The 19251-nt window shown below is 56.6% G+C and overlaps 1 protein-coding gene and 1 long non-coding RNA gene across 13 annotated transcripts in view; both read left to right on the top strand.

Moving 5' to 3' along the window:
- The window catches only part of TNS1 (tensin 1), a 195904-nt gene that overhangs the window by 129296 nt on the left and 47357 nt on the right, over positions 1-19251 (top strand). For all 12 annotated transcript variants that reach the window (XR_010746667.1, XM_066346644.1, XM_066346642.1 and 9 more), the window contains one exon: positions 17193-18758. Coding sequence is in view for 11 of the 12 variants with exons in the window: in XM_066346644.1 (XP_066202741.1) it covers positions 17193-18758 (1566 nt within the window). In the remaining variant the exon portion in view is untranslated. The remainder of the gene's footprint in view (positions 1-17192; positions 18759-19251) is intronic.
- On the top strand, positions 5580-6976 carry LOC136379110 (uncharacterized). Its single transcript, XR_010746668.1, has 3 exons — positions 5580-6314; positions 6364-6439; positions 6489-6976. It is a non-coding gene; the product is annotated as an uncharacterized lncRNA (long non-coding RNA).

Here is a 19251-nt window from a genome sequence, read left to right as displayed (position 1 = left end):
TGTGTCCAAGAAAAGAAATTCAAGCCTCTATTCATCAAATATATATATGTTTTATCTAATGAAAGCTGCCTTTCACCCATCACTCCCTCCTCCCTCCACTCCTTCTCTCAGATCACCTGCTAGGTGGTGGACGCTGCTGGCCCCTGTGCTGTGGGGCCCGTGCCCGGGGTCTGCCTGCAGACAGGCAGGGGGGGGCGCAGGGAGAGCGGGCGGGCGCACTGTCCCCTCCGTGCCCCGGTCAAGTGGAGAAGGACTGCGGCCAAGGGCCACGGCTTCTCGGGGAGAGAAGAAGTTTCTGCGGAGGTGGTGGGGGTGATCAGAGGCGATGGCTTTACAGAGGGGCTGCGTTTGTCCTGGGCCTAGGAGGCAGATGACACAGGAGACAGGATTGTTTTTTGAATCCAAGAGAGCTATAGCAACATTGCTCCAAGTCTAGAAAGTAGAGGGAAAGGAAGGCAATCAGACCTGGCGGGCCTGCCTTGCTGGACTGCCCTCCACATGCGTGGGGCCCGAAAGGGGAGAACGAGGCAGGAGATGACAAGAAAAGACAGCACTGCCGCGACCTGTCCCCGGAGCCCGGATTTGCTGCTCAGAGGACATGGCCAAGTGATGGCTGCTCAGGGTCACGCCTGCTCGGCCTGTTGCGTCTCCTCACTCTGCTTGTGCAGGCTCTGCCCAGCCACACGGCCTCCCCGCCCCGGGTGGGGCAGGTTGAGTGGCCTCCCCGCCCCGGGTGGGGCAGGTTGACGCTGCCTCAGCTCTGGGGGACGCGGGTTGGTCCACAGCATCCAGCCCTCAGTGGGGAGGGTTGTCTTGCTGGGTAATCTGGACTTTTCCTTGCGGGGTCTCGTCAGGGCCTGAGTGTTTCTCCCTGCCTTAGGGGGCGGTGCCCTGGTCCGCCTTCTCCCCGTCCAGGCCGTTTCCTGGGGCTGGATCCTAGGTGCTCACGGAGGCTGGTTTGCTCTTCGGCAGAGTTTAACCCCATTCACCGATTGTCCTGGCTTTTCAGGCCCGTCACCCCATCTGACTTCAAGAAGCAGCACTGTCCCTGGAGCTTGTCTCCGTCTTGCCCACTCCTGCCTGCTGGCTGGTACGCTTCCCTTCGGGCAGCAGAGCCCCTTCCGCTTGCCCCACCCTCCCAGGCCCTGCTTCCTGTCCGATGGACAGTTCTGGGGCCATTTATGGGAAGAGGTTTCAATGGATCTGGGATCTGTGTGCGAACTTCTTCCCCGGCACCATCCAAGCGCCAGACTTCATTCCTATGTGGGAACCACTCCCTCTGCTTAGTTTTGGGGGCTTTGCAGAGGTCACACAGTAGCTGGGGGCAGAGCCAGACCAGCTCCCAGGGTCTTTCCAGGGGCTTCACCTTCATGGGTCCTGCCTCCCTAGCTCCAGCCATTGGTGGTGACCAGCCTGTGGGTCATGGTGACTCCTGGAGCAGCTGTTAACCTGCTTCTTTCTTTTCCATTTGAGAAAGCCTATCAGAATGCAGGGGAGTGAGAATGACGTGATTATAGGCATAACCTTGAATCTACACTGTGAAGAAGCAGCAGAGAACAGCTCATCTCATGCGTGTTCTCTGGTGCGTGGGCCGTCCTTAGCAATACTCACTTAACAAATATCGACTGAGTGCCTATGACACGCGCAGTCATTGTTCTAGAGATGCTGGAGCCATAACAGCGAACAACATAAAGGTCCTTGTCTTTGTCATGATTATATTCCAGTGGGAGAAGTCAGGCAATAAACAAAATTTAAAAAGACATAATAAGTAAATGACAGTGCACGTTAGAAGGTGACAATACTCTGGGAAAAAATAGAGCAGAGTGTGAGGGTGATCGGGACTGGGTGGGGGGTTAAGTGGTAAGTTGAAATTTTTTAAAAAGCTGATCAGCCTAGGCCTCCCTGAAGAGGGAACATATGAGCAAATGCATTGAAGGAGATGAGACAGTCAGCCGAGCAAAGAGCTAAGGAAGAGCATCCTAGGCAGAGGGAACAGCCATTGCAAAGGTCCTGAGTTAGGAGCCCCTCTGAGATGTTTGAGAGGCAGCAAAGGGGCCAGTGTGATTGCAATGGATGTCATAGTAGGAGATGAGGTCAGAGGTAACGGGGACCCGGTCACTTAGGATCTGGTGGTCACTGTAAGGATTTGGCTTGTACCCTGAGCTTTAACATCTACTGGCATATTGTGGAGATCTTTCCATAAGAGCACGTAAAGAGCCTTCTCATTGTTATCAGCTGCGTAATATTCCACTGCACATATGTACTGTGTTTTTATTTCACTTGTAGTTTGATTTACTGTATTTAAATAGCATGGCCCTTTAGGCTGGTTTCCATCTTTGGCTGTTTTCAAAAATGCTACAATGAATAACCTCGTACACATACTATCTTCATGTATGCGAGTCAACCTGTCGGACACATTTCTAGAAGTAAAGTCATGGGGTGGAAGAAGGTACGCACACGTGATTTCAGTAGTGCCAAAGTGGCCTCCGCGAGGGTGGTGTTAATTGATACCCCCCAGGCAGCAATTTAATCAGGGGCCAGGAGGAGCGTTTACCTTCTCCTCCTTCCAGATGTGAGATCTTCTTAGGTGTCCGTTATTTCCTTTAATCCTCATGACTCCTGTGTGCTGAATCCTCTCGTTCTTATTTCTCAGATGAGGAAACAGGCACAGAGAGGGTAAGCAACCTGCCAGTGTTTACACAGCCAGGTGGATGTAGTGCTGGGATTCTGATGCCACCACATCCGACCATGGCTTCAGAAGAGCAGCCGTCTCAGGGGTCCTGCTCCCCTGCCCCACAGAGTGGGTATGTGGACCTGGCAGCCTGCTGTTTAAGTCTCCTGAGAATAAGGAGCTGATTAAAATGGGAAGTCTGCTGGCCTCACTCTGTTCATTGCTGGGCTTGTATCCTGGAGGGACCCTGGCAGGGCAGTGGCGGGGTGGGAAGAGGCCAGCCCAAGGGACCTGGAGCCACATTGGTCCAGCCCTGGACTCTCCTTCTGTCCCTCTCGTCACCTGCCCCAGTGGTGAGACCCAGGAGGCTGTGATCTAGCTAATTCTGCTCTGGGTGTGGAGCTCCTCGCCGCCGTCTGCTGGGTCAGCTCGCTCTGGGGATTGGGTTTCGGCATTTCACTGATGAAAATAAATCAGCCTCTTTATTTCCCGGTGTGGCCCTCAGAACCCCTGTACTCTGTAGCCTGGCATGCGTTTCCAGACTTCCTGTAAATCACTGTTTATGTCCTAGCCCCCGGGGGCTCTGTGGCTGCTGCAGAAATAGCTTCGGAGGAGTTTGGAGCCTGGAGCCACCCAGGCAGGACCAAGTGTGTGTGTGGCGGGGGGGAGGGGAGTGGGCCCACCGAGTCCAGGGACTCTGGGATCCAGACAGCGCCTGGTTGTGCACCTTCTCTGAACTGGATCCTTGGGCATCTAGAACTGGCCAGGAGGGGCCATCCGGCTGTGCTCTCCCACTGCACAGGGCAGGAAACTGAGGCTCATCGAAGATCACGTCTGAGTGCTCTGGCCCCTTGACGCCCAGTCTCCTGCTGTTGCTGCCAGATGACTTTCTCTAGGTCTCTGTATTGTGCAGGGGCCTGTTAGGGACACGAGATCAGGGTTGGAGAGAGGGGGTGTCAGCTGTTCTCGGAGAGGTGGCCGTCTGACATCCAGGAGCGCTGTCTCCCCTTTGAGGGATATGAGAAAGGGGAACTGCTGGCAGGACGCGATTTTCTTGAGGTCCTTCTACATCACAGATCTGTCTAGATGGGGGAGTGACCATGGTGCCTAGACGTGGGAGAACAAGGCACTTCTAGAGGCTGCGACAAAGCCCTGTCAGGTTCTGTGTACAAAGGGGACTCGAGTCTGGCCCCAGACTCCCGTTTCTCCTCCCCTCCCATTCTCCGCTCAAGCTATATTTGTAACCACAAGACTCCCCTGCAGGACCACAGGGCATCCTGTCCTGGACGGCAGACCTGCTGGATTGCTCTCCGACCCTGGGAAGTTGGTCCAGGTCACAGGCAGGGGCTTTTTTTATTTCTGGGGAGTGGCTGCGGAGCTGTCTGCCCGTGGGTGGGGGCCAGGAGCTTCCGACTGCCTTTCTCCTTCCCGGCCCAATCTTTACCTCATCACGGCGAGTCAATGCCCTGAGACTTGTTGGACACTCTCGCCGTCTGTTGCCTTGATTGCTTAAAAAAAAAAACCTGTTAGTAGAAGAGTGTTCTTTGATGTTTGCTCTTCTCCTTCTCCAGGGGCGGTGAGATCAGACTGGGATATGAAAGCTCAGAGCTGCTCAGATCTCTCCCTCTTCCTTTCTGCACCCTGCCCCTCCCCCACCCCATGTCTGTACACTGCTCGAGAACCTTCGAGGACCAGGCAGGCGCTCTTCATGGGACACAAGGATGGAAAGAAACCCGGAGTGGTGCCCTGGCTCCTGGCTCCTGTTCAGGCCTGTACCCCATGGGGTGCGGTTTCTGTGGGTCAGGAGAGTCACTTCCAGCTTGTCCCTCCGCAGCAGGGACTTCCTACTCTGGCCCACACTGCTCACACATGGGAGCTTGCATGCGATTGCCCAGGAGACACCCCACCCCCGGCGGGGCCTGCATGATCCTTCTTGGACTCATGCACACAGATGGACCCATTTGGGAAAGGATGCAGAAACCACCCAGATCTGCTACCCACATTGACACACGTACCCACTCATGCATAGAACCACAGAGACCTCCATCCCGCTGCAGTGATGGGAGCTGTAATTAAAAAACGACATGGCGGCCCTGGCCGGTTGGCTCAGTGGTAGAGCGTCGGCCTGGTGTGCAGAAGTCCTGGGTTCGATTCCTGGCCAGGGCACACAGGAGAGGCGCCCATCTGCTTCTCCACCCCCCCTCCTTCCTCTCTGTCTCTCTCTTCCCCTCCTGCAGCGAGGCTCCATTGGAGCAAAGATGGCCCGGGCGCTGGGGATGGCTCCTTGGCCTCTGCCCCAGGTGCTAGAGTGGCTCTGGTCGCAACAGAGCGACGCCCCGGAGGGGCAGAGCATCACCCCCTGGTGGGCAGAGCGTCGCCCCCTGGTGGGCGTGCCGGGTGGATCCCGGTCGGGCGCATGCGGGAGTCTGTCTGACTGTCTCTCCCCGTTTCCAGCTTCAGAAAAATACAAAAAACAAACAAACAAACAAACAAAAAAACAACACGGCTAGTTTGGTAAGCAGTACTTACGTGTGGTGCTTAATGGAGTTAAGAATGGGGATCAGGCCCTGGCCGGTTGGCTCAGCGGTAGAGCGTCGGCCTAGCGTGTGGAAGTCCCAGGTTCGATTCCTGGCCAGGGCACACAGGAGAAGCGCCCATCTGCTTCTCTGCCCTTTCCTCTCTCCTTCCTCTCTGTCTCTCTCTTCCCCTCCTGCAGCCGAGGCTCCATTGGAGCAAAGTTGGCCCGGGTGCTGAGGATGGCTCCATGGCCTCTGCCTCAGGTGCTAGAATGACTCACGTTGCACAGAGCAACGCCCCAGATAGGCAGAGCATCGCCCCTTGGTGGGCATGCTGAGTGGATCCCGGTCGGGCGTATGTGGGAGTTTGTCTCTCTGCCTCCCTGCTTCTCACTTCAGAAAAATACAAAAAAAGAAAAAAAAGAAAAAAAAGAATGGGATCAACCCTAAGCTCAGAGGTGGGTTCACGGTGTGACTTGTGAACAGGTTCTGAAGCAGTTCCCCGTGAGTTTCCAGAAATACTCTGAGCCCTGGAAGCATCACTAGGATGCAGGCAATTCCCAGGGGACCGCTGGTGCTGCCAGCACTCACTTGCGTGGTGGGACCGGGGCCAGTTTTTCTAAACCAGCGTTATGATTTTACCATCGCTCCCCACTCTTCTTCCTGCTGGATCCTCCAGACTCTCACCCTCTGCCCATCCATCGCCTTCCTGGTCCTTCCCCAGGGAAGCAGAAAGAACTTGTGTCAGAGTCAGACTGGCACGTGATCTCGAACAAGCGGTGACCTCCAAGCCTCGGTTTGGGGAGCGAATGAGAGAAGGTGCATTCAAGTGCAGACACGTTGTTAGCGTGTGTGCCCCATTCTGGTGGACTCTCTCCTTCTCGGCTCCCGTGCCACCTTGGGCCCTCTCCACATTCTCCTTCCGTCCTCCCCGAATGAGGACTGTTACAGATGGGGTCCATGCCCGGAGGCGCTAAGAGAAGGGAGGGGCAGGAGGGAGGTGAGTGGATGCACTCCCGGTCCTTGTCCAACCTGGACATCTGGCCGGGAGTTGACAGTTCCCTTCCAGAGAAATCCTGTGACACTCTGGCTCCTGCCTGGCCCTGTCTACTACCTTCCAGGAAGGAGTGTGGAGACCCTGCCCAGTGCCTGCCCTGTCTACTACCTTCCAGGAAGGTGTGGAGACCCTGGAGGGCTGGGGCCATGCGAGGGCTGCCCAGTGCCTGCCCTGTCTACTACCTTCCAGGAAGGAGTGTGGATACCCTGCCCAGTGCCTGCCCTGTCTACTACCTTCCAGGAAGGTGTGGAGACCCTGGAGGGCTGGGGCCATGCGAGGGCTGCCCAGTGCCTGCCCTGTCCGGTCCCCCTCCTTCCCTCCTCTGGGCTGGGAGGCAGAGAGGTGACCCTGCGGAGATCTGTGAGTGTTTCCATCAGGGTACCTCCTGAGCTCCTTTCTCTCCCAAGTGACACCTTGACACTTGGGACACCCAGTCCTTTCTCCTCCTCGTGGTTCTGCTTAGAGTGATTGGGTGGCTGGATGATTAGAATAGTTTTTTCAAATTGTGTCCTTACGACAGCTCTGCCTGGGAAAGTTGGACGTCCTCCTGTGCCCAGTTTGGAGCTGACGGCATGGAACCCTTCTGCGTGTTGCCCGTTCTTATGGCTTCCGTGGAGTCTGACTCTGGGCTGTAGGGCTCCCCCTCTCGTCGTGGACGTGTGGTTGAGATAGCACGAGACCAGCCTGCACGGCCCTGGGGACCATCTTGGCTCTTCCCCTGATTTTCCTCTTTTACTCCCCCAAAGAAACATCCAGAGAGTGGCGCTGGACACGTGGGAAGGGACCAAGATGAGGTATCTGCTCAGAAGAGGGAGAAGCAGGTGACCTCCATGTGGCAGCCTCTCCTTCCTGAGCCTGCAGGGCTAGCCCTGCCTGGGACCAGCTGGGCTCTGGGGCCGGGCGGCCGCACAAGGGCTCCGAGGTCGCAGACCGATGAGGGCTGACCCGCCTGCCGACCCCGGGCATCTCACCGACTCTGGAGCTCGGTTAAGTGCCAAATAAGTTGCCAGAAAACATGCAGATAAAAGTTGGCATTAGGTGTCCTGCTGTCAGTTAGGGACTTCTGGCACTTTTTAGGACACTTCGGAATGATGGAGGGACCTGGGCCAGATTGTGTGTGTGTGTGTGTGTGTGTGTGAGTGTGTGTGTGTGTGTTGTTGTTGTTTTTCTTTGGCTGAGTGGATTGCCTCAGACCTGGCTGTTTGGGGGTGAAGGTGGATGTCACTGGCACTCTGAAAAGTTATTCTCTCTGCCATTCATGACTTTCAGATGGCAGCAAACTGAATACCAATAGCCAATCAATTGGAGACATCTCAAGTGGCCTGGCAGATCAATATCCTGGGCCAGGCGCCCACTATAGTCAGGCCTCAAAAGTCGTCCAGGTTGCTGGACCAGAATCCAAAGCTTTGCACCGAGAACCTCATTTTGGGGCTCCTGCCCCCCCCCCGCCCGAGGCCTGTCCAGGTGACACTCCTCCCCCCCCCCCCGCCCGAGGCCTGTCCAGGTGACACTCCTGCCCCTCTGTTTGGTCCCCATGTTCACCTCTGGGAAGTCCAGAGCCTTTGTGGATTTTCTGTTTCCCTTTCAGAAGCCAAGGAAGTATCCTGGCTCCTCCACTCTGCCCCGTGGAGGGGAAGGAGGGGGAGAGAGAGGAAAAAAAAAGATTTCCACCTTATTGTTCAGCAGCTGGAAAATTGTTGTCATCTGTTCTGCCTTTCATTTGCTGAGAGTGGAAAAAATGTGGAAAAATTTGGGGAAATAAATCTCAATACCCTCCTAGAAACCGTCGCCCTCCCCTCTCTCTCCTCGAGCCCCTGCCTCTGTCCTCCGGGTTTTCTGGGTCCCGGGCTGCGCTAGGCTGGGGCTGGCTCTCACTGGCTAGGGTTGAGTTGGGGCTGGAACTGGGTTGAGCTGGGGCTGCAACGGGCTGGGTCTGAGCAGCGGCTTCGCACTCCATGTGGAGGGCTTGGGAAGCCACTGTGATGTCATTCAAGAGCCGCATAGCTACAGGATGATAAGTGAAGCCCTGGGGACCCAGCTGGCTGAAATTACAGACAGAGTTTTATCCCACTGGCTTCCTACAAGCCGGAGCGAGGCAGAGCCGAGAGGGGGAGAGAGTGAGAGAGAGAAAGCGAGCTCCAGGGAGGGAGTGGTGTGTGTACAGGGCAGGCTCCTCCCACCCCTGACAGTCCCAGGGAGCCCGAGCAGGACACAGGCAGAGCTGGGCGCTGCAGCCATGTAGGAATTATTTGAAACTTGAGGCACAAGGAGCAGAGATCAAATCAGAGCGGTCCTTTCCCCTCCCTGTTCTCCCTCTCCGTTCAGAGGGTAAGTGTCTGTTGGGCTGCTGTGTTGCCTGTGTGTGTCCTTGTGTGGCTCTGTGGACTGAGGAGTGGGTGGCAGGGGCTTCTGTGCCCTCGGTCCTGTGTTTGCCGGGGACTGGACCGGGGAAAGGCGTGAGGCTGTGCAAGGGTGTGACCCTCCGCGCCGGCTTCGGAGGTGGATGTAGTGGGCCTGGCCACCCCGACTCCAGGATTCGCTGCCCTGGACCTGTAAGAGCTGCCAGTTTGTTTCTGAGGGGCGGCTGAGTTGGCGGGGGCAGTGTGTCGGAGTTGGCCTTGTTCTTTTAGGGCAGTGGCTCGTGGCGGATGACAGTGGGGTGGGCAGAGGGACCTGGTGGAAGCACGGATACCCCTGACACACTCTCGGAGGGATGTTTACACAGGACAGCCCCCGCCCGCCCGCTCTGTGGTCTGAGCAGTGGGGCACCCCCCCCCCACCCCGTGCTGACCACCCCCCAGCTGGCCTCCTGGGGGCTCCCACTTTGACACAGCTTCTGGTGGCTGGGCCGTCCCCTGGCCAGGGATTTCTGAGTATCCAGGCGGGCGCCCTGGCCTGGCAGAGAAGGACTTCGGTTGTTGTGGTCTCAGAGCTATTTTTACTGTGCGTCCCGAGTGTGTCTGTGATATCTGGTGCCCGGATAGGCCGAGGCGGGGAGTGGGAGTGTCAGGCGCTCGTTCTAGTGCCCGGCGCGGGAGCTGACGGCCAGGAGGCTGGCCCTGCAAGGTCGTGGGCTGTCGTGTGACCTGGGCAGGTCACTTACCCTCCAGGCCCTGGTCCCTTGGGTCTGAAATAAAGGTCACAGTCAGATTTTCTGCTCCTACTCCCTTTTCTCTGGAGAAATGCAAGTCAGATGGTATCTGGGTGAAGTACTGTGCGTCCTTCCTGAGGAGGGCCTGGGGACACATCCATCTCCGTCACTTGTCTGAAACTTCGTGTGTTATATCGTGAGGATCTTGGTCTGCAGCCATAATTGGAGAGTCCCCTGCCCCCCCCCCCCCCCCCCCCCCGGTCCTCCAGCCACCTTCACCTCGAAGGCCATTAGGGCGAGAGAAGCACTGAACTTGTGGACGTGAAGACAAGTCCTTTCGCACCTTTGTGGGATGAACTTCACTGTCTTCCTGTAACCTGAGGGGTGGGCAGTGGGTGAACTGACCTCTTAAGACCCTCCTTCCAGCTCTAAAAATACCATGGCTTTTCAGAGTTCTCTGGGCCAGCCGGCTTCCCGGTCGCACTCAGACCTTAGTTCTGCTGCCCCGAGGGCCCGGAGGTGCCGGTGGGAGGGGCCCTCGTTTCCACCTCGGTTTCAATGCTGACTTTCTGCATGGTCCAGGCCCGCAGGCTGCACTCCAGACTGAGCTCTGTTTGGACACTGGGACTCATGCCTCTGACTTTCTTTCTCAGCAGAATGGTGGAGGTGGCCAGGGGTGGGGCACTTGCCACCCTCCTTCCGTGGGCCCACAGAGGCAGGTTTGAGGGGGACGCTGGTGAGCTCACTTGTACAGGGGACAGAGCTGCCGATGGAGAATCTTGTTCTCCTCTGTCCAGTCTCTGAAAACACAGTGGGGTTTCCTCTGAGGCTGTTAAACAGCAAGAAAGGTGTCTGTTTACCAAACCCAGACCCATCTGTCCCCTGCCACAGGGCCTGAGACCCATGCTTGCCAGTGTGGCATCGGCTGGGACCTCTCGATGTGAACGAGGCAGGTTCTCTGGGCTGCGCCTGTCCTCTGCCTCCCTTGCTTGGCAGGGGCTGTGGCTCCTCCGTGAGCTTCCCCGTCGGGGACTTTTTCTCCAGCCCTCCTTCTGCTGGTTGTCACAACCCCTGAGGAAGCCCATCCCTATGTAGGAAACGTTCCAGGACCCTCTGCAGGCTGTGATGAACAAAGGGCTGCCCTCGTTCTCAGCTGGCTATGGGGTAGGGAGGTCGGCACGGGTGGAGGCCAGGACTGGGTCACAGGAGGTCGCTGCTGCCGTTGCCAGGGTGTCTCGGGCGGACCCCAGGTCAAACCTGAGCCATGGGTCTGGGGTTCCCCACGTCTTCTCCATCCTTACCCCCTCTGCACGTGCACTTCCCCTGGGCAGGACCCAGGGGGTTGCTCTGGGCTCCGCCCCTTCTTGAGCTCCTCCAGATGGAAGGTTTGCCTTTCTGTGTACGCTTTCCTGCTTCTCTTCCATGGAGCCCAACATTCTTCACAGAAGTCCTGGGTGACAGAGAGAGGGGTCCCCAGAAGCGGCACCCTATCTGTTAAGTGTGTACATCTTAATTTAAGGTTCATAGATGGACTTTAGGGTGTCCATCAATCCCCTGAAATTATGTGCAAGAACTATGTTTTGTACATTTTTTAAAAAGGAAATTAGTCTAGGATTTTATTAGCTGTCCTACGGGGTTCTTAGCATAAGAGACTTAATGTCTACTGGAATGACGTCTGGCTGGGGAATTCTGTGGGGGAAGCCATGGGGTCGGCTGTGTGCCCAACCTGTAGAATACCCCTCTCCCACCAACTTCTGTAGAATATCCCTCTCTCATGATATTTTTGTCTTCAGTGCCTCCCTTTTCTCTTCCTTTTGGGAGAAGCTTGTGGCCCACCTTGAACCCCTGATTTTTGACTTCTCTGGGTGGCAATGGAAGAAGAGTGTCTCAGTTGTTGACAGAACTATATAAATTTTGGGGGTCTGTTTAATATAATGCAAGAAGCATTTATGGAACACCTAAGGTGTGCCAGGAACTGCACTCTGTAAGGTCGTCCTGTACAGCCATGCTGGTTCAGCAGTGCATTCCAGGAGAAACTTTGTGAATGGTACCCTCTGGGAAGCAGGCACTGGGGAGAGAGAGAAAGAAAGGGCTCTCCTCAAAGAGCGCTCAGCTTCGTGGGGGAGATGAACGTGGATCTCCATAGTGACTGTGCAGGATGTGATCAGTGTTCCAGCAGACATCCACAAAGGGCAGTGGGAACGTGGGGGAGGTTTGCTGAGTCTGGAGGGCTGTAGGAAAGGGGTTAGGCCAAGATGGAAGAAGTTTGCCAGGGAGGCTGGGAGTTGCAGGGGCCGGTGGAAAGGCCTCCAGGAGAGAGAACAGCGTGTGACATAGGGTGGGATAGAGCATGTACGTAGGAAGAGTAGAGTGGGGCGGGGTGTTTGGGGTGTGGAGCACAGCGAAGGTTAGGCTTCAAAAGGCAGGCAAGGGTTGGATGAAACAAGGTCTGGCGTGTCTAGCAGGGGGGCGTATGCCTTTACTCTGTGGGTGATGAGAGTCATTGAAATGGAGAGAGGAGGGTGTTCCGCAAGGTGCTTAGCTTCTGAATCCGATCACTCAGCAAACCTACAAGGATGCGTGCGAGTCTCCGTGTGGCAGGCACGGCATGGTTAAGCGGTCGACGCAAGCTGAGCCGGCCGTTTAGATGCAGAGCATCCTTCTGAATCAGGGGTCCCCAAACTACGGCCCGCGGGCCACATGCGGCCCCCTGAGGCCATTTATCCGGCCCCCGCTACACTTCCGGAAGGGGCACCTCTTTCATTGGTGGTCAATGAAAGGAGCACATTGACCATCTCATTAGCCAAAAGCAGGCCCATAGTTCCCATTGAAATACTGGTCAGTTTCTTGATTTAAATTTACTTGTTTTTTATTTTAAATATTGTATTTGTTCCTGTTTTGTTTTTTTACTTTAAAATAAGATATGTGCAGTGTGCATAGGGTTCATAGTTTTTTTTATAGTCCAGCCCTCCAATGGTCTGAGGGACAGTGAACTGGCCCCCTGTGTAAAAAGTTTGGGGACCCCTGTTCTGAATGATGGGTGTATCTGGCTTAAGAGTGGGATGGGGGGGCATCTCCCCTCCGCCACCCCCAGAAGCACGTTCTTGTGGCCTCCTTGGCTCTCAGCCCTACCCTCTGGCTCCCATGTTGCCTCTCAACAGCCCCAGTCCTAGGCCCGCCCAGCCCGGCACCCTCCATGGCTGGGGGAGAGTTGGTGGCTTGAGGGTTAACATGTCCAGAACTTGCTCTCCTGGCTGCCTCTTGGACAAGCCTCAGTCCTTGTCAAAGTTCACCCACCTCCCAGACACACCTGGCCTTGGATGCCGCATTCTCCCGTTTAAGGAGCTAGATTTCCTCCCTCCCTCCCTCCCTGCCGGGGCCCTGACGGCCTCCACACTGCCCGTGTCCGGGGTGGGCACGGTGCCTCTTCCTATCAAACTGCATTGATTTTCCTCCACGGGGCTCGGTCATCACTGTTCCTGGTAATGTATTTTAATGAATTGTTACTCTGCTGGATGTGGACTCAAAGGACTTTTTATCATGAAGGGTCCCAGCCTAAAAAACCTTCATAAGTGAGTCACAGTTCAAACCCGGCCTGCTGTTGGGCGGGCTGTGGTCTCTCCTCATTGAGTCATAGCCGGAGGAGACTTCCTTCTTGAGGTCCATCAGGCCGGCACCTTCTGTTCTTCATGGCTGGGCCCTCTGGCCTGACGTCTCAATAAATGAAATATCCCAGTTGACGTTAGTAAAGGAAGCAGAGGTCCTTAACCTCAGAGTTCAAAACACTGGGTCAAGGTTTCTGAAGATGTTACCCACCTGTGTGTGCACCAGCGCCGCGCCGAGCTGGTTCACGTGCTGATTCTCAGCCCCACCCAGACCCGTGAGTGAAAATCTCTGGAGGTGAGGCCCCAGAACGTGCACTTTTTAACAGTCCCTAGACGAGATGCTTATGGACATCAAGCTGAGAGAACAACTGCCCTCCATCCAGACCATCGTAGCATCTCCTGTTTATTTCTCTCGTTCTCTTTTGGGGGCGACGCGCTTCCCTTTCCTGCATCTGGCCCGCACAGCGTGTCTAGCCCCACGCGCACCTCCGCCGTTTACTGGAGGGAGCGTGGGGAGCCGGGTGGCCTCCAGGTCAGCTGGGGATTGGCCTCAGCACTTCTCAGCGGCCCGGCCCGCCCGCCCGCCAGGATTACGGCGCGTGGAATAAGGGCTCCTTGGTGGTGCAGTCAAGCTCAGGGTCGAGGGTGGAGTCCTGGGCTCGGAGCACCCGCTGCGGGGAACCGGGAGCCGTGTTCAGACGACACAAGTGGGGCCTTGGAAGGATGGTGGGCTTCTCAGCTTCCTAGAGAAGTGGACAGGGAGACGGCTTGGGAGACCGATGTCCAGGCCAGCTGGGGCTTGGGGTCTGGGGGCTCGCCACCCTGGCCTGTCTGTAACTTGTGTTTCCCTTGCCGTTTATTCTTCTAGCCCATTGACATCTATGCCAGTACCCGTGGCCCCAACCAGGCAGTTTCTTCCTCTTACCCTCACTCCCTTTTTATTGGGTGTCCAACTCCCTCTCATCTGAGATGGCTTCTCCCTGAACCGGCCATCCCCCGGGGGCTGCTGGGGCTTAGAGATGGGTCTGGTGGTCCTCAGCGTTATAGCCCTCCCCTCCCCCTCCAGCCCCTTCTCTCCTTCCCCCACCCCCATGCTCTCTCTCTCCTTCTCCTTGCTCTGCCCCGCCCCCTCTCTTCCTCTTCCTGCCTTAATAGATTGAAAGCGACCTTGGGCTCCACCTTCTTGTGGTCCCAGTAAATAGCTCTTAATGTGGCCGTGGGGGATGGGGAGAAGGGAGGGAGGGCAGGGGACACTTACCTTTATCTCTGCCGGGAGGAGCAGAGGTGGGTGTCCCACAGGTCCTGCCAATATGCTGGGGTTACTCAGCGGAGCCCTCCCAGGGGCTGGACTGACCCGGGGCAGGCCTATCCTTAATTCCTCCCCTTGATATGCAAAGGAGGCCGACCAGCAAAGGCTACAGAACAGCCTGGAGCATTCTGCTAGCCCTGGGCAGCCAGGAGCAGCTAGGCCCTTCTCTGAGGACAGAAATAGACCTTCCCATTCGTCTTACGCAAACAGGATTTAATCGCACAATTTACACCTCTTCGATTGTCTTACTAAGCCCTAGTGGCCTGGTAGTTGTCATTCCTGAACGGTGTTGCTGCAAACAGCAGCCCCTGTGGGGCACACTACATGACAGAATCAGTTAAATATCGACATTTTCAAAATCAATGAACAGTGGGGCCCGGCCGGCAGGGGCAGGCTGGCAGGTGATGGGAATCGGTGTGAACGCTCTCTGCCGGCCTTGGGGATGCTTGCTTAGCTCTCCTGCCAAATGCTCTTCCTTTACAGACCCCAGCAATGTGCTGGTCTGGGTCTGCTTTCTCCAGGAAGGAGAGAGCACTCTCAGACTTGTACCCAGTGCTTCTCATCACCTTCTGCGTGAGTGTAAATGGGGAGGCAGGGGACACCCCACCCTTTGCTTTGTTGCTGTCCCCACCCCCGAGACCAGGTGAGCAGGGACTTAGGGGGTTAGGGGTGCAGGACATGGGGGAGACCCCTGGCTGGGGAGGAATGCTCTGGCCCCTCATGGTGTGGGCTGCCGAGTGGGCCCAGGGCCCAGGAATGGGCCTGTTTCTACAGGGCTGGCAGCTTGCCAGGCACAGTGAGAAGGAGAGACAGCTCTTCAGACTTCCACTAACCGCTGTGAGGGGCCCATCCTCACCAGACCACTCCCCCGGGTCGGAGTGACGCGAGGCTCCTGTCTTTAGTACTTTTCTCCTCTGGAAACTGCCAGCTGGGGTCCCTTCCTTTCTGTGTAGCAAGGCACCCAGTTCTTTGGAGAGACATGCATGAGGGGCAGGCTCTCTCATCTGACGGGGCTGACCCCTTTAGGTAGGCTGACTGTCGAGTGGAGAGAGGCAGCCGTACCTGCAGCGGCCTCCTCGCTGCCTTTGGGGGTCCCAGCACAAGGCACAGGCTGTCGGAGGTTCCGACGACTGATCTCGGCTCAAACCCCTTTCCCATTCAGACCAGCCCCACCCCTGTGAGCCCTGGGCTGTGGCAACATTCTGGCCAGTGTCACTTGGGTTCTGCAGCTGGTTGGTTCAAGGAAAACTGGGAGCAGAGAGTTGGTTCTGAAGAGTTAAGTGAACGGGCAGAGCACCGGGCCCCGGGGAGGGTATGTGGACGATGTGCCCTGCTGGGCATCTCTGTGCCCGCCTGATGACATCATTTGGTTGGCCTGTGGTTTGTATGTGTGTGTGCCGATCAGGATGTTCCTGTTTTGTGGTTGTCTGATCACTTGTTCTTGGCCGTGGGTTTCTGTATGAGTGTTTATTTTTAGAGGCTGCCACTTCTGGCCTGAGGGCTGATGCTTGGGCATGGTAGGAGCTTGTGTTTTCTGAAATGTTTGTGGCTTTAAGTTTAAGTTTTTATTGTGGAGTATTGCTGCTTTTATGTATTCATTTTATTGTGTGTCTAGGTATGTGTGAGATCTAAGAGCCAGTGTAGTATGATAAAAAATTGTGTGCTCTTTGAAGTTCTGATTTAGTAGTTCTGATTTTTAAATTAGTTTTCATTTAAATTTAGTTTTGTATTTTAATTGTCTTAAATTAGTTCTGATTTCAAACCCCAGCTTTCCCCGGTACTATGTTTCATCAAATAAATGGTTTCGCTGCTCAGAGCCTCCGTTTCTCTATCTTGAAAACAGGCTGACACTTGCTGACACGCAGGATTAGAAACAATGTTTTGTAGAGTATGTAGCCAAGTCTTTGGTGCCTAATCGATGTTGGCTGCGGGTTGGCTACTATCATTTGCATTTACATCTTGGTATCCTCAGCTGCCTGGGGGCACCTATCTGGTGTACCCCCAAAGGGCACCAGGGTGTTCGATGGGGTGAATTCTGGATGATTACTGATTGGAAAGTGGGTCTCTGGACTTCTTTGAGTGTGTGTGTGTGTGTGTGTGTGTGTATGTGTGTGTGTGTGTGACTGTTGGTGTCTGGGCTGGGGTTTGTGTAATATTTGGGAGAAACTTTCTTTTTTGCCAACTGGGGGCCTGCCTTGGAATGAGGGAAGGGGCTGGTGGGTGCTTGTGCATGCGTATGCATGGGTGTGTGTGTGTGTGTGTGTGTGTGTGTGTGTGTGTGTGTCCTGGGCTGGGAGCTGGGCTGCTGATTGCACAGGGTGTGAAATCACTGGGTCCCTCTGGGTGGGGGAAGTGCTTGGTTCCTGAGTCAGCCCTCTGGCCATAAGCCACCCAGCTCTCACTTTTTCCTTTCAGCAAAAGTATTGCTCACGGGGCTCCCAGGGCTTTCTGCAGACAAAAAGACACAGGGGACACCTCTCCCTGATGAAAACCTCTGCTTGTTCTCTCGGTCCCTAAGATGCTCCCTCTCCCACATCACTCCTTTCCAGAACTTTCATGGGCCCCAGCATTCAGAACAAAATTATGTCCTCTTGAACACGGGGCCTGCTGGCTTTGCTAAACCCCATCTTGACCTAGAACTTCCAGGTCCTTGGGAAGCTAGCAAGATGCCAGAAGCAGGTTTTGAACTGGGTATCCTGACACTCAGGACCCCCTGCCCAATCGTAGGTCCCACTGCCTGGCCAGGAAGCTGGGGGCTGGGGTGGGTTCTGCCCGAGAGCCTCAGGTAGGTGTCCTCTGGTCCTTCCCGTCACCTTAGCTCTATCTCGGGGCGCGGAGAGAAGGGTTCCAGATTCGGGGAATGGAAGCCCCGGCTCCTTTCCTCGGGAGAATAGATGCCCTGCCTCCCACTGACGTCTGCGGTCTGTTGCCCTCTCTCTGCAGAGGTGGTGGGACACACTCAGGGGCCCCTGGACGGGAGCCTGTACGCCAAGGTGAAGAAGAAGGACTCCTTGCACGGCAGCACCGGGACCGTCAATGCCACACGTCCTGCCTTGTCGGCCACCCCCAACCACGTGGAACACACCCTGTCCGTGAGCAGCGACTCGGGCAACTCCACAGCCTCCACCAAGACAGACAAGACCGATGAGCCTGCCCCCGGCCCGTCCAGTGCCCCGGCTGCCCTGAGTCCCGAGGAGAAGCGTGAGCTAGACCGCCTGCTCAGTGGCTTCGGCTTAGAGCGAGAGAAGCCGGGCGGCATGTACCACACCCAGCACCTCCGGTCCCGCCTGGCGGGGGGCCCCGTGGTGCCCTCCTCTGGCCGCCACGTTGTCCCAGCCCAGGTTCACGTCAACGGCGGGGCCTTGGCGTCTGAGCGGGAGACGGACATTCTGGACGATGAACTGCCCAATCAGGACGGGCACAGCGTGGGCAGCATGGGCACACTGTCTTCCCTGGATGGGATCACCAACACCAGTGAGGGGGGCTACCCAGAGGCCCTGTCCCCACTGACCAATGGCCTGGACAAAGCCTACCCGGGGGAACCTATGGTCAATGGCGGGGGTTACCCCTATGAGTCCGCCAACCGGGCGGCGCCTGCCCGTGCTGGCCACCCGCATCCCATGCGGCCCTCCTACTCCACACAGGAGGGTTTAGCAGGCTACCAGCAGGAGGGCCCTCACCCGGCCTGGTCACAGCCGGTGACCACCTCCCACTACGGCCATGACCCTGGCGGTATGTTCCGTTCCCAGTCCTTTCCGGAAACCGAGCCCCAGCTGCCGCCAGCTCCAGCCCGGGGGGGAAGCAGTCGGGAGGCTGTGCAGAGGGGTCTCAACTCCTGGCAGCAGCAGCAGCAGCCTCGCCCACCTCCTCGCCAGCAGGACAGAGCCCGCTTGGAGAGTCTTGGGCCCAGCAGGCCCAGCCCCCAGCCGCTGGCAGAGACCCCCATGCCCGCCCTGCCCGAGTTCCCCAGGGCCGCCTCCCAGCAGGAGATCGAGCAGTCCATTGAAGCCCTCAACATGCTGATGCTGGATCTGGAGCCGGCCGCGGCTGCCGCCCCCCTGCACAAGTCCCAGAGTGTCCCCGGAGCCTGGCCCGGGGCCTCCCCGCTCTCCGCCCAGCCTCTCTCCAGCTCCTCCTACCAGTCCCATCCACTGACCCAGTCCAGATCTGGCTACATCCCCAGTGGGCACTCCTTGGGAACCCCTGAGCTGGCCCCCCGGGCCTCCCTGGAGTCCGTCCCTGCTGGCAGGTCCTACTCACCTTACGATTACCAGCCGTGTCCAGCTGGGCCCAACCAGAGTTACCGTCCGAAGAGCCCCGGCTCCTCCTCCTTGCCTGCCTTTCTGTCAACCAGCCACAGCCCCCCCGGGCCTCAGCAGCCCCCAGCCTCTCTCCCCGGCCTCACTACTCAGCCTCAGCTCCCACCAAAGGAGGCGACTTCAGGTCCGTCCCGGACTCCGGAGGAGGAGCCCTTGAACCTGGAGGGACTGGTGGCGCACCGGGTAGCAGGTGAGAGCCTCAGGGACCGTCAGTGCTGGGTGTCCCCTCCTCACGTCCTCCACATCTCCCCGCCTTGGTCTTGGTCTTGCTGGGGGAAGTACAGGCACAGCCCTCTCACCCCAGCAAACACTGCTTCTGGCCTAGAAGAGGCTGGCAGGAGCTCACACACTAGCCATCCCTTCCTACATTCATTGTCTGTTAGGCTCCAAGGTAGGCATTGAGATGGAAAGATCAACCTCTTTCAGTTTCTGTCCTCAAAAAGCTTACAGTCTAGTGAGGGGACAGGTAATTCTAATAGAGTGCAAAGTGTGCTGCAACAGTATGTGGTGGGGGGGGGGGGACCAAAACCCCCAGAGCCTGGGGAAAGCAAGGCTTACCACCTAGGACAATCAGGGAAAGCTTCCTGGAGGCGGTGACTTTGGGGCTGGAGCACTTATCTTCTGAGAGGCGATGTTCTCTGCAACTGCCTGTAGTGCTCTCTGTATTTGGACATCCATTTCTT

Source organism: Saccopteryx leptura, chromosome 7 (assembly GCF_036850995.1).
Source record: "Saccopteryx leptura isolate mSacLep1 chromosome 7, mSacLep1_pri_phased_curated, whole genome shotgun sequence".
Lineage (NCBI taxonomy): Eukaryota > Metazoa > Chordata > Mammalia > Chiroptera > Emballonuridae > Saccopteryx > Saccopteryx leptura.
This window is presented reverse-complemented; position numbering and strand designations above follow the sequence as displayed.